The following is a 14,358-nucleotide window of genomic DNA, read 5'->3' as shown; positions in this document are numbered from 1 at the left end:
CTAGCGACACCTCTTCACTCTAACCTATCCTCGTGCCTATGGACTGCTCCAAGAGAGAAAAATAGGCACTTACCTTGCTCGAGACTTTGCATTTTGGGGCCTTTTTGTTAGAGCAGCTTAGTCTGTAGTCTGACTACATCTAATCATTCATTAACGAAGTAGTTAATGAATGTCTGTTTGGTGCCAAGAACTCTGCTAACTTGTTAGAGACACAGAAACACATAAGGGAAACTTGCAGTTTTAAAATGGCAAAATAAAGCAGTTTTTGTCCTCTTGTCCTCTGGGAAATTATCACCCAAAACAACAAGGACAATAAGAAACGGAAACACGGTCTTTGTAATTAGAATACTTCTGTTATTTGAACCACAATATATAAATATGAAAAGCAGATAAAAGAGTCATAACAAGATGAAGTTATAGGACCTAAGTGCTGGTGAGGAGTATATCATCAAGAAGCAAGCCTTATTCAGGGCCCCAAAGCCCCAGAAGAGCTCAAGAATGAGGTCACTAAGTATTGTGGAAAGTGGAGGTATGGCCCAGGCTGAAAATAGAGATTGGTTGAATGTCGATATAGAAAGCCTTTACTCTAACCCCTCTCCTACCCCTGGAAGGGACAGAAAGTATTTTATAGAGAAAAATGAACCAGAGAGGCTCCATACATGGGGAACCCCAGGCGTAGTAGGAAGTGGGGTGAGACACTGGGCCGGAAACAGGGAGATCAAGGGAAAGCCTACTCCTCAATGGTGTTATGATCCCCTTCCCCTCCCCATTTCACCAACCAGGACCATATCCTCCAGACAGGAGAGTGGAGTCGTCTTTCCTGAAGAAACTGAATGATCCCTGATAAAAGACCTTCAGATACTGACATTTGGGAGATCTTCAATGTAAAGGCTGGCTACTTGACCATTTAACCTACAAGAAAGCCTACCAGTTGACAAGCTCCAGAACATCTGGTCCACTTCTTAGTGCGTCACTCTTAAAAATGAGTTAAAAGCCAAATATCACCAGACACTTGAGAAAGGATTCCAACATGAAAAAATAAGATCTTGGGGGAAACGGACAATGCAGGAAAAAGGAAAAAGAAAAAATAAATTAATATCCTTTGAGTGCTAAGAGGTGAAATTGATTTCCTAAAACAAGAGTAGAATGCTATTTTTTAAATCTTTATTTATTTATTTTTGGCTGCATTGGGTCTTCATTGATGCGTGCAGGCTTTCTCTAGTTGCGGCAAGCAGGGGCTACTCCTTGTTGCAGTGCACGGGCTTCTCATTGCAGCGGCTTCTCTTGTTGCGGAGCACGGGCCCTAGGCATGCAGGCTTTAGTAGTTGTGGCACGTGGGCTCAGCTGTTGTGACTCGCAGGCTCTAGAGCGCAGGCTCAGTAGTTGTGGCGCACGGGCTTAGTTGCTCCGCGGCACATGGGATCTTCCCGGACCAGGTCCCGAACCCGTATCCCCTGAATTGGCAGGCGGATTCTTAACCTCTGTGCCACCAGGGAAGCCCAGAATGCTATTTTTTTAAAAACAGAAAAAGAAGAAACTCTTAGAAATTAAAAATGTGATAGTAATATTTTATATTTTAGTGGAATATTTAGAAGCTAAAATGGAGGAAACTTTCCCCAAAATAGAACAAGACAAATAGAAAGTAGGAGAGAAAAAGAAAGAGAAGCAATTTAACATTTACCTAATAGGAATTCCAGAAAGAGACAGTGGGGAAATGGAGGGGAAGAAATTAGGAAAGAAATACCATAAGATACATGTTTCCCCCCCAACATCTTTATATCTCTGAAATCAGAATGTTTGTTACAATCGAAGGTGTGACACATTTTAATTGGCAGCACTTTCTCTTTCTTAATGGTACAGTGCTAATCGTGCTCTTAGATTAGGTAGAATACTAAAATACCAAAAAAAAATATTTTTTTCCCCCAACATGAGGACCACGAGTCTCCGGATTAAAACAGCCTACTGAAAGCCTGTTAATAATAACCAAAAAAATAAAATAAAAAGAAGAAGAACGACCCTACTCAAGAAGGATCGTTATTATGAAATATCAAAACACCAGGGATAAAGAGAAGATCCTAAAAGTTTTGCTGTGGGCTGGATGTGTTCCCTCAAAATTTGTATGTTGAAGCCCAACCTCCAATGTGATGAAGTTTAAAAGTGGGGCCTTTGGGAGGTGGTTAGGTCAGAAGGGCAGAGCCCTCATAAATGGGATTAGTGCCCTTATAAAATGGACCCCAGAGAGCTCCCTCACCCCTTCTGCCCTGTGAAGACACAGCAAGAAGATGGCTATCTACGAACAAGGAAACAGATCCTCGCCAGACACAGAATCTGCTGGCAACTTGGACTTGCACTTCGCAGGCTATAGAATTGTGAGAAATAAATTTCTGTTTGTTGTAAGCAACTCAGTCTATGGTATTCTGTTATAGCAGCCCAAACAGACTAAGACAAGCTTTTAGAAAATTTTTTATACCATATATAAAGGCCTGGGGGACTTCCCTGGTGGCACAGTGGTTAAGAATCCGCCTGCCAATGCAGGGCACACAGGTTTGATCCCTGGTCCGGGAAGATACCATATGCCACGGAGCAACTAAGCCCGTGCGCCCCAACTACCAAGCCTGCGCTCTAGAGCCCGTGCGCTGCAACTACTGAGCCCTTCTACCACAACTACTGAAGCCCACGTGCCTAGAGCCCATGCTCCGCATCAAGAGAAGCCACCGCAGTGAGAAGCCCGTGCACTGCAACAAAGAGTAGCCCCCGCTCACCGCAACTAGAGAGCCCAAGCAAAGCAACAAAAACCCAACGCAGCCAAAAATGAAAAATAAAGAAATTTATAAAATAAAGGCCTGGGTATAAGAATAATATACGATATTTCAACATTGAAAGTTAAAAGTCAAGGAGCAGTGCCTTTGAAATGCTTAGTGAAAATGATTTTCAGTGAAGGTATTTTCAGACATGTACCTATTCTTTGGAAGAAGAATACCTTCTTCTGCCAACAGTAGAAGGTTATTAACTAAAGGAAAGACATGAGATTCAGGCAGCGAAAGACCCAACATGTACAAGCGCAGTGAAGAAAGTTCCTTCCCGTTATGATGAATAAAGGATGCTTCAGAAGCCTGGTTCATTCAGTAGGCTTAGAGAGTACTCAGTCCAGATTGAAGCAGACAGATGATTCCAGGAGGGCTGTCTTCAGGGGAAAAAAAGAAGTTATGAATTGTCCAGTAGGTTTGAGTATTGAAAATCCACTTGAGAGGCAAAGTGAGAAGAATTTGAGATAGGTGCAAAGAAAAGAAAGCAAGTTTTAAAACAAAGCAACTGTAAATTTAACAAAAATAGAAACGTTGTACACAAGAAATGTAACTGGAGTATATTACTTCAAGCAGTGAACAGTGTTTACATAGTCATAATATTTGTAGAGACTCAATATTGATTTAACCAAAATGTGTGATATGAGTGTCAAGTCAGCTGTAATAGGATGTCTAAAGGTAATATCTGAAATTGTTGAGTCAGGAGAAAATAGTATAAGGTTATTAGCTATCATATAAATACCAGAGGGAACAATGAATAGAGCTGAAAGGGTATCGAGAACACTGGGTACTGCTACTTTTTTGTTATATATGCCTTGCATCATTACTTGACCCTTTAATCTTCACTCAGACCTTCTTGACATATGGAGCTGCCCCTGTGATTTCTCTTGAGCATGTCTCCTGGTTTCTATTTGTGGTAGAGCCATTTCATTCTGTCTGGATTTTTCTCCCTTCTTCACACCTCATGTTTCCCTCTCTTCCCTTTGTTCTTTGCCCTCCGATCTGCCTCCTTCCTATATCCTAGATCTACTTTTCTTTCATCTTCTAGAATTTAATGCTGTTTTCCTTTCTTCTGGCTTTTTGAAGGCTCAGTCCTTTCTTGTCTTTATGCACCTGAAGTAAAATTTTAATTTCTTCCACTCATGAAGTATACGAAATTTATCTAATTAAATTGGTCCATACCAGAATATAACAGGTAGACATCACATTCCACCATCTCCCTCCCCAGGAATGGTTGCGTGTTAATTCATATTTATGTACAATTAGTTGAATTTCTCACCAGTTAACTTGTTCCAGCCAGTGTATTTTGTTTTCGCCCTTCCCTGCTGGAGAGACTTGATTATTTTTATCCGTTATTCCAGTAGGGCTGGGAGAGAGACTGCCTTCATAGCAGAAGGTAGGGTGCTGTATAGCCCCTCAAGCCAAGATACCTTCCTGGACTCCAGAATTTTCTATCCTTTCTCGGCTGGCCAGAGGACTCCATGCTCTGATGATCCATGCAGAGGAAATAGGGAGGCTGGGCTGTTTAGGTCTCCATAATCATCCAAGAATCATTAAAGCAGTTTCTTGCTTAGTGGGGAAATAATTCTCTTAATGGTTCTTACAGTAGCAGGCAAAGGCTCTTCTGAGGCTTGAGAATTAAAGGAGATAAATAAGTACCTAGCACAAAGGAAGAGCCCAGTAAGTGTTAATTTTCCTGTCCTCTTCCTCCCAGATGCTGATCTTGCTCTCTCAGACTATTCACCTAGTTCCTCTTAGGAACTAGGATGCTATCCAGTAATTTTCTGGCTGACAGTAGGCCTGGCCTCAGACAAAACTGTGAACTGACTTTCTCTTAATTTGGTCCTTTGACCCTTCTGTTCCCCTTATTGTTTATTTCTAATAACCATGCATACATTAATCACTCATAACATTAACTTTGTGAATATTATATTACTACAGTCCTAAACGCTATATTTATCAATGCAGTCTTTGTAGCTCTTGTATCAGAGTCACATGCATGATTGTTAAGAATTGGAGAAAACATGGGCTTCCCTGGTGGCACAAGTGGTTAAGAATCCACCTGCCAATGCAGGGGACACGGGTTCAAGCGCTGGTCCGGGAAGATCCCACATGCCACAGTGCAACTAAGCCCGTGCAACACAACTACTGAGCCTGTGCTCTAGAGCCCGTGAGCCACAACTAGTGAAGCCCACGTGCCTAGAGCCTGAGCTCCGCAACAAGAGAAGCCACCACAATGAGAAGCCCGCGCACCGCAATAAAGAGTAGCCTCTGCTCGCTGCAACTAGAGACAGCTGCACGCAGCAACAAAGACACAATGCAGCCAAAAAATAAACAATAAATTAATTTTAAAAAAGAATTGGAGAAAGCTTGTTAAAAGTAGTAGTGGTAAAAATGGTTTAAAAAGATAAAATGGAGATGACTGTAGATGACTTTGGATGCCAAGTTAAAGAGCAGCACCCCTGTAAAGGTCCCAGGCGGGAGTACACCAGCAGTGCCCCATTCTTTTCAAATCTCCTCATGGGCCTTTAGCGGTAGTTTCTTCCAACTTCTATGCATGCCGTAGCTACTGTTCATATAGTAACCCTAAGGCAGCAGTGATTTGTATGACGGCCTTCACAATATCCAGGGAATTTCACCAGTTCCCTGTTCTCTGCTGGCTTCCTCCATTTCTTTGAAGCTTCCCTCAAGCTCCCTTAAAACTTGCATTTGAACATCCAAAATGATACTCATAGCTGTGAGTCCAGCATACACTTGCATAACTGTTTCAGTCATCATGGGTTAAACACAAAATAAATTACAGAAAGAGAAGCCCTGGACTTCCCTGGTAGCGCACTGGTTAAGAATCCGCCTGCCAATGCAGGGGGCATGGGTTCGATCCCTGGTCTGGGAAGATCCCACATGCCGTGGAGCAACTAAGCCCGTGCGCCACAACTACTGAGCCTGTGCTCTAGAGCCCGCGTGCTGCAACTACTGAGCCCACGCGCTGCAACTCCTGAAGCCTGCATGCTCTAAGGCCTGTGTGCCACAACTACTGAGCCTGTGTGCTCCAACTACTGAAGCCCGCGCACCTACAGCCTGTGCTCCACAACAAGAGAAGCCACCGCAACGAGAAGCCCGTTCACCACAACGAAGAGTAGCCCCCGCTCGCCACAACTAGAGAAAGCCCGTGTGCAGCAGCAAAGACCCAAGGCAGCCAAAAATAAATAAAATTAATAAATAAATTTTTTTAAAAAAGAGAAACCCTAGAGGAGTAGACAATAGTCAGCGAAGAACCCACTCAAAACAGGAAAGTACGGTAGAGTGCTTGCTCATTGGCAGGGAACATTTGTGGAGTGTTACATTAATGATACTGACTAACTGTTTAGAGTATTGTCTATTTATCTAACTCTCATTAGCTGAGAGTATATTTTAGCACTTAGAGCATGGGGAAGATATGCTTTAGTAGATTTAAGTATATACCACTTAGGAAAATATTTCCGAGAATAAATAGCATGATAATTAGCACTGCATGGTCACATTAAATAGAGTGTGTGTATAATAGGCAAAATTTCCAAGCATGTAAGTTTTCCTTTACTACATTTTTGGCCCTCTTTCAGGGCTATTTTTTATTTCTAGTGTCCCTTTTCTCCACCCCTAAGAGCTTTAAAAAAAAATACCCCCTTTTTTAAAAAAAATCGTGGCTTGCCTAACTCATATGATCCCTCTGATCCAAATTTGCTTCTCCTCTGCTGTAGTCTACTTATCACAATACCCATTTGTTCAATTTGACTGATCTAAACCATAATTGGAAAGAAAGAAAATTCATCTAAGTTCTCTTGAAGTATGAATGGTTTATTGAGTCAACCTGAAATACTGGTGTATTGAAAGTTGTAACTCCTGTACTTAAATGAGTCTCTTAATTTAACCATTTTAGACAAAAATGACTAAGTAAAAAGAACTCCAGGGCTTCCCTGGTGGCGCAGTGGTTAAGAATCCACCTACTAGTGCAGGGGACACGGGTTCGAGCCCTGGGCCAGGAAGATCCCACATGCTGCGGAGCAACTAAGCCCATGCGCCACAACTACTGAGCCTGCACTCTAGAGCCCATGAGCCACAACTACTGAAGCCCACGTGCCACAACTACTGAAGCCTGCGTGCCTAGAGCCCATGGTCCACAACAAGAGATGCCACCACAATGAGAAGCCCGCACACTGTAATGAAGAGTAGCCCCTGCTTGCTGCAACTAGAGAAAGCCTGCATGCAGCAACGAAGACCCAGCGCAACCAAAAACAGATAAATAGAAAGAGAGAAAAAACATTATTAAAAAAAAAAAAAAAAGAAGTCCAGGCTAAGCAGGAAAAAAAATGCGTGAATACAGTGACCAGCAATACCACCTAGGGTGTATTGCTGCTTACTGCAAGATTCCAGCTGGGACACCGGTGGTGCTGCCCCCTCGCCCTCTCGTCATGCTCAGGGGAGATATTGTGAGTCGAATATAGCATGCTTTCCATTGACACAGGGCCTTAGAAGCAACCCCTCTCAGCGCTCTAGGAAGCCACTACCATTTGGTTCAGGTTGATGATCATAAAACTTATTTCCCACCTCTGATTTAAAACCTTAGAACCATAGCACTTTATAACATTATCTACTGATGGATGTGTGCTACAGAATCATTCTCCTGTACTTAAATGGAAATCCTTAGATATTGAACCCTTCAGTATCTGAAAAATTGATTCATACAAAAAAACTATCTGAAGGAATTGGTTAAGAACATGTTAATTTTAAGCTTTAATTATAGCAGTTTATTTTTCTCCAGCAGGGTTCAGCCATCATGGAGTCATGAAGATGGTTGATAATTGGGTTTGACCAAGGTTTGGGTTTCGCCAGACAAATATAACGTATGGTGTAGAAAAAGTGTTCAGAAACTCTGCTATGGACCCTCTATCGAGCTGTCTTCCTTCAGGGTCTTATCAAAAGGTTTAGCACCTCCTGGCTTCTGACCTAAGTCAGCCACTGACCATACATATACATGCTCCTTCCCCAGATAGAATTGCCTGTCTATGCTCCCACCAACATCACAGCCATTTCCACTTCCAAACTGTGGGAACTTGGGCAGCAGGTTCCTTAACTTCTCTCTAAGCCTTAGTTTCTTCATCTGTAGTGTAGATAATAGTATTTACTTATCTCATTGTGGTGAGAGTTAACTGAAGTAATTTCATGTAAAGCATGGTTCTTAGCATATAGTAGTACCTTATATGATATTGTCAGAATTATACTTGAAAGAAAAAATTATTAATAAATGAGAATTCAAATAAAGGAACTAAGGATTCAGTGAAAGAAGCTAGAAAAAGAACTACAAAGTAAACCCATAAAAAGCAAGAGAGGGCTTCCCTGGTGGCGCAGTGGTTGAGAGTCCGCCTGCTGATGCAGGGGACACGGGTTCGTGCCCCGGTCCGCGAAGATCCCACATGCCGCGGAGCGGCTGGGCCCGTGAGCCATGGCCGCTGAGCCTGCGCGTCCGGAGCCTGTGCTCCGCAACGGGAGAGGCCACAGCAGTTAGAGGCCCGCGTACCGCAAAAAAAAAAAAAGCAAGAGAAAGGATTTAAATTTAAATTCCAAAATCAGTGAATTAGAAAACAGGAAAAATTTAAAAAGCAAATGTACAACATTAGGAAAGCAAAACAGTATATAACCACAGATAGGAAGGAGATTAAAACATCATAATAACTGAAATATTTACAGATGAAATGATATAATGTCTAGGATTTGCTTCAAAATAATTATGAGAGTGGGGGGAAGTGAGTATATGAAGCAAGATTGGCCATGAGTTGATAATTGTTATAGTTGAGTGGTGGGTTCATGAGGGTTTGTTATACTAGTCAGTCTACTTTTAGATATGCTTGAAATTTTCCTTAAATTTTATTTAAAAAACATAATAGTATACTCAATATATCTCTATACTGATATGGAAGTCTTGCTGAAATATGTGCTTTTCTAAGAAAATCTAAACGATATTTAGGAAGGAATAGAAAAACTATGACTTTACCAATAGCAAGGGAGAAATTTAAGTTATTAAAGAACACGTACCGCCACACACCTCCCACCACTACAGTGGTCCCCCCACCACTACAGTGGTCCCCCCACCACTACAGTGCCAGGCCCCAGGCTCCAGTAGGAGAAATCTTGGAAACTTTCAAGAAATAGATTGTCCTAAAGCGTAGGAAAAAATTGTATCACCTTCTAGTCCGTTTTATAAAGTTATCATAGCCCTGAAAATGAAAGTTAACACAGAAAAGGAAACTGTGCCACTTTATGAATACAGACAGAAAAATCCTTTAAAAAATTTACAAATCAAATACAGACTTATATTAAAACAATGGAATTTTCCTAGGAATACAAGCATATTAGGACATCTGTTGATATGAGTTATCAAATCAGTAGGTCAAAGGAGAGAAACTAAGTTTGTATTAATAGATAATAAAAAGACATTTTTAAAAATTGAATATTCATTCTTCTTTTAGTAAAGAGGAAATAGTCTGATATTAACATGATTAAAATATGTCTAAAACCAAATATTGATATCATATTTGAATAATTTACTGAATATATTCCCAAGTCAGAATCAAGGTAGCATTTATTAGTGCTTGCTTTATGTTCCATAGACTGTGAGAAATTTGAGTTTTATTCTGGGATGGGAAGCCATTGAAGAATGTGAGGTGGGGGTACGACCAAGCCTGATTTCTGTTTTAAAATTATTCTGGCTGCCATGAAGAGAAAGGATTGCACAGGAAAAATTTGGAAGGAGGAAAACCAGTTAGATGGCACTAGATGATAATGGTTTGTACTGACAGCGTCAGAGAAAATAGAAATAGACAGATTTGAGATTTATCTCAGAGATAAAATCAGTAGAATTTATTGATGGATTAAATATGAAGGGAAGGAAGTTACATTAGAAAGGAAAAAGCCCAAAAGGACTTACAGGTTTGGGAGATTGGTATTGATGCCGCTGCCTAAAATGAGTAAGGTTAGCTTCAAATCCAAATCCAAACTTCTTGATAGTCTGTAAGGCCCTGCTTAATGTGGCCCGAACCTACTTCCCCATTTCCTTCTCTTTCCTTGGTGTTCACCACATTCTAGCCAGCAAGGTCTTTCCTTTGTGCTTTGAATTCATTAAGCCGATTCCTAATCTCAGGGCTTTTGCATTTGCTGCTCATTCTGTTGGAGGACTCAAGACCATGAGTCAGCAAACTTTGTTTGTAAAGGGCTGGGTAGTAAATATTTTAGGCTCTGTGGCAACTACTCAAGTCAGCTGTAGCCATTATGTAGGGAAAAAACCAGCAGGAGCTCTTATGTAAATAGACATGGGCATGACCAGATTTAGCCCTTGACTGGCCCTGCCTGGTTGTAGTTTACCCCTGCCTGAGGTCTTGGTGTGGTTCTCTCATTATTTTTTAGGTTCTTCCCGGAGGACAACTTGGCAAATACGTTACAATCAAGAAACTTTAAAATGCTGCATACTCTACCTTTAGAAATACAGTGCCACCTCCAGAAATTATTTCTAATAAATTGTGAATGTGCACAAAAGATGGGGACATCCCAGTGACATAGAAGATCAAATACCCAACAATAGGGGATTTATATAGTAGAATGCTCTGCAGTCATTAATAATGCATTGAGGATGGGGCTTCCCTGGTGGCGCAGTGGTTGGGGGTCCGCCTGCCGATGCAGGGGACGCGGGTTCGTGCCCCGGTCTGGGAGGGTCCCACATGCCGCGGAGCGGCTGGGCCCGTGAGCCGTGGCCGCTGGGCCTGCGCGTCCGGGGCCTGTGCTCCGCGGCGGGAGGGGCCGCAGCAGTGAGAGGCCCGCGTATTGCAAAAAATAAAAATAAAAAGAAATAATGCATTGAGGATGATTTAATAATAGAAAATAGGGGTCAGCAAACTATACCTGAGACCTGCCCCCTATTTTCGTAAATGAAGTTTTATTGGAACACAACCTCACCCATTCCTCTTCACGCTGCAGTGGCAGTGTTGACAGAGACCAATATGGCCTGCAAAGTCAAAAACATTTACTTTCTGGCCCTCTACAGAAAAAAAAAGTGATAATATGTGTACTATGGTCCATGTGTATATGTGCGTATATACAGACAGAGACTAGAAAGCACCAACATAGAGGATTTTTTCCCTCTTTTGTTTTCCTTCTTTTTATTATTTAAGTTTTCTTTACTGGACATGCATAGTTTTTATAATAAAATTACTCTTCAAGTAGTAAGGCAAATGATAAAACCAATAAGACACAAAAATGAAAAACTAGCTGAAAATTTAATACGAGAAATTTAAAGATAGTTAAAGTTAGAGGCAGGAAAAAGGTTAGAGGCAGGAAAATATCAACAATAGTATCTGGTTTCATGTGCACAACCACACAAGTAGTGTCCATTTCAGATTTCAGTGTATGATACTTAATTGGGCAGCCATTATTTGAGTTCCTCCTATGTGCTGTTTGCCTGTTCTGAAGCTTAATCTGATAGGGACAATGGGTTGTGCTTAAATACTAATAAATGCCATAAGCAGTGTCCCTTCTGTACTCATACAAAATTGACAAAATATCCAAACATTTCTCGTAGACACTGGGGTTTACTGCCAAAATTTTTCTAAGCCTGACAAGACTCCTGGAATACCTCTGATACTTAGACATGGTATGGATATTTGAGCACACACAAAAGGAACACTGAGGCATTTTTCAGTGTTTCAACTGCTTATGAGATATGGGTTCGTTCTGGTTCGGAGATAGCTAACACCCAAGTAAAGCAGTTGCTTAGTGATATCTCGTATATAAGGGATTCTAATCGTGTGAGCTAGTCTTTTAACTTTATGGTGCTTTTTGACATAGAGGAGTTTTTGAATTTTATAATCAAATCTATATCAATGTTTTCCTTTACGGCTTGCATTTTCTAAACAGGTAGCCAAATATCCTAACATCTCCCTCAGATGTAAAGTGTTGCATTCTTTTCTGTCACTCTGCTTTTATACAGCAGTACCATGCTGTTTTAATTAAGGTATCATTTCAACTGAGGGAGACTTAGTTCAGATTTTGATATCTGAAATATTGCTTCATTTTTTAGGGGTAGTATTAAAAAGCATAACTCACAGCAAAATGTGAATTGTTAACCTGAGCATCACTAGTCATTAAAGCCAATTTAGACTAATCCTTCAAATTCAAAAAAGGTTATTTGGTTGCTTCTGTTCTTAAGTATTACTTGAGTGAAATTGATGACTGCTCTGTACAGAGACACTCCTGTTTTATTTTGTACCCGTTAATTGGTTCTATAGTAACCATGATGTTTGCCTCTTCTTGACAGTCTTTTTGTTTAATAAATTTATTTATTTGTTTATTTATTTATTTATTGGCTGCATTGGGTCTTCGTAGCTGTGTGCAGGCTTTCACTAGTTGCGGCGAGCGGGGGCTACTCTTCCTGGAGGTGTGCGGGCTTCTCATTGCGGTGGCTTCCCTTGTTGCGGAGCATGGGCTGTAGGCGCACGGGCTTCCGTAGTTGTGGCACGTCGGCTCAGCATTCGTGGCTCACGGGCTCTAGAGTGTAGGCTCAGTAGTTGTGGTGCATGGGCTTAGTTGCCCCACGGCATGTGCGATCTTCCCGGCCCAGGGGTCAAACCTGTGTCCCCTGCATTGGCAAGTGGATTCTTAACCACTGTGCCACCAGGGAAGTCCCAAGCAGGTTTTTTTTTTATTCTTCAACTTGTATTAGGTCATTTATAGAACATTGCCATAAAAATTTGATCTAGGAGGAAGAGCCCTGGCCTTTCACATGGTACCCTGTAGCACCTAATGGACCCTCTAATGTTTGCTCAATACAGGACAGCAGCACTGAGCTCCCATGATAGATAGCTCCGTCATCAAATATGTCCCTGCCTTGATCATAGTTCCTTCAAGCTTGGAGCAAGCTTGGTGATTTTTAGAGGCTCTTCAGGTTTTGAAAATTCAGTGATTTTATTAAATTCGTATAGGGTATGTAGATTAACATTTGCGGTTTTTATTGGCTCCACATAGATTGTGTACATTAAGTAAAGTATTTTCCCACAGCTCTCGATGCTTCTGTCCTTTGGTTTTGTTTAAATGCCGCTATCTCAGTGATCATGTTCTGAATACTGGCATACTTTCAAAAATATTTCCCAAAGCAAAAATACCTTAGAATAACTTCTGGAAGCTATTAGAGGATGAAATGGAGTAAGGGATTGTCTGGTAGCTTGACCCCTCCTTTTCCAGGTTGACTTCTTCAGTAAATGTTCCTTTTGCTCACTAATAGCCCAGGGAGTGGACTTTTTTTTAATTTAGATTTTATCAGCTAGGAATGTGAGTTTTAACTGTGGGCCTTGACGTCTTTAACCTGGTTGATAATTGATGTTTATAACCATTGTGAATTTATATGTAATTCACTTTCATTGAAGACAGAAGAATTTGTCCTTACATCACAATCAAAAAGCTTCTTGTCATTTTCTTCCCATAGTTCGGAAACTCTTCCTCATTGACAGGGAACACCCATGACATGTCTATATATAACCTTAAAATAGTCTTGAAACTGTCCTTTGGAGTGTGTGTATAAACATTACGAAGGGTAAAATTTCACATGAGAATTGATGACTTGTTATTTTAATTGTGCTGACTAGTTTCAGTTGCTTTTAAAGTGTCGTATAGTTAAGAAATGCCAGCATATCTCAGGATTCTGAAATAAAATAATGTTCGTTTCACGGGTTGTGAAAATTGTCTGGATTTCTGGGAACCAGGAGTACGAACATTTCAACAGGATTTTGCTATCAGCAAATCTGTTTTGGTTTCCTGTTCTGGCCTCTCTACCTATCAGCTACATTAGTGCCCTCGCCATTACGTTTCTCCTTTCTTTTACCACAGGAAAATTGTCAGGCCTCTTTCTCTAGCATTTCAGGACCCGCCTGACAGGAAATTTTCTAATTGCCGGAACAGCTGGTAGGGGAAAACTTTGCAGGGGCTTGGCCTTCCCTTTCTAACTTAAGTTTTACCGTTAGAAATTATCACCATCATGGTTTCATAGCCATGTTTAAATTTCTGTCTTTTCGTGTTCGCTCTATACAGGTAAGCTTTGTTCAACTTCTTTAGAGACTAAAATGTTTCGGTTAGAGCTAAGTATAATTATACTAATTAAACAATTATTTCACTTTATATGTTCTTTTAAGAAGCTTTTCAAAATTCAAAACCAGTTCTTATAGAACATTTAAAGAATAATATTTCTATTTACTAAAATTAAGCCAGCTATTTGTATTATATATTTCAACTCTGTGTATTTTGTAAACTTATTTTACATTGCCTTTTTAGTGCTAAAGTAATTTTTAATTTTGTTAGTGTTTGTAATTTTGTATAATAAAACAGATGACTGTAACTCTCAGTATTGAACTAGGCGTGAACAAAATTGTGAACCTGCTAATATTTAGGAGATTACTATGTAATAATAATGTAAGTAACATTTTGATGAGTAGGAGAGTGTGTTATTTTAAACAGTCAAGAACTTAAAAACAGATTTTTG

General features: G+C 40.6%; 1 protein-coding gene across 11 annotated transcripts in view; it reads left to right on the top strand.

Moving 5' to 3' along the window:
• The window catches only part of RPS6KA3 (ribosomal protein S6 kinase A3), a 110,632-nt gene that overhangs the window by 33,894 nt on the left and 62,380 nt on the right, over positions 1–14,358 (top strand). For 2 of the 11 annotated variants that reach the window (XM_029240335.1, XM_029240333.1), the window contains exon 1: positions 13,813–13,910. The exons of the other annotated variants lie outside the window; for them this stretch is intronic. In XM_029240335.1, coding sequence (XP_029096168.1) covers positions 13,872–13,910 — 39 coding nt within the window. In that variant the 5' untranslated portion in view covers positions 13,813–13,871. Of the gene's footprint in view, positions 1–13,812; positions 13,911–14,358 lie in introns of those variants that run through there. 11 annotated transcript variants of the gene reach the window in all.

Source organism: Monodon monoceros, unplaced genomic scaffold (assembly GCF_005190385.1).
Source record: "Monodon monoceros isolate NGI ecotype Baffin Bay Population unplaced genomic scaffold, NGI_Narwhal_1 Super_Scaffold_22, whole genome shotgun sequence".
Classification (NCBI taxonomy): Eukaryota; Metazoa; Chordata; class Mammalia; order Artiodactyla; family Monodontidae; genus Monodon; species Monodon monoceros.
The sequence above is the reverse complement of the archived record's forward strand: the minus strand, read 5'-3'. Positions and strand labels throughout refer to the sequence as shown.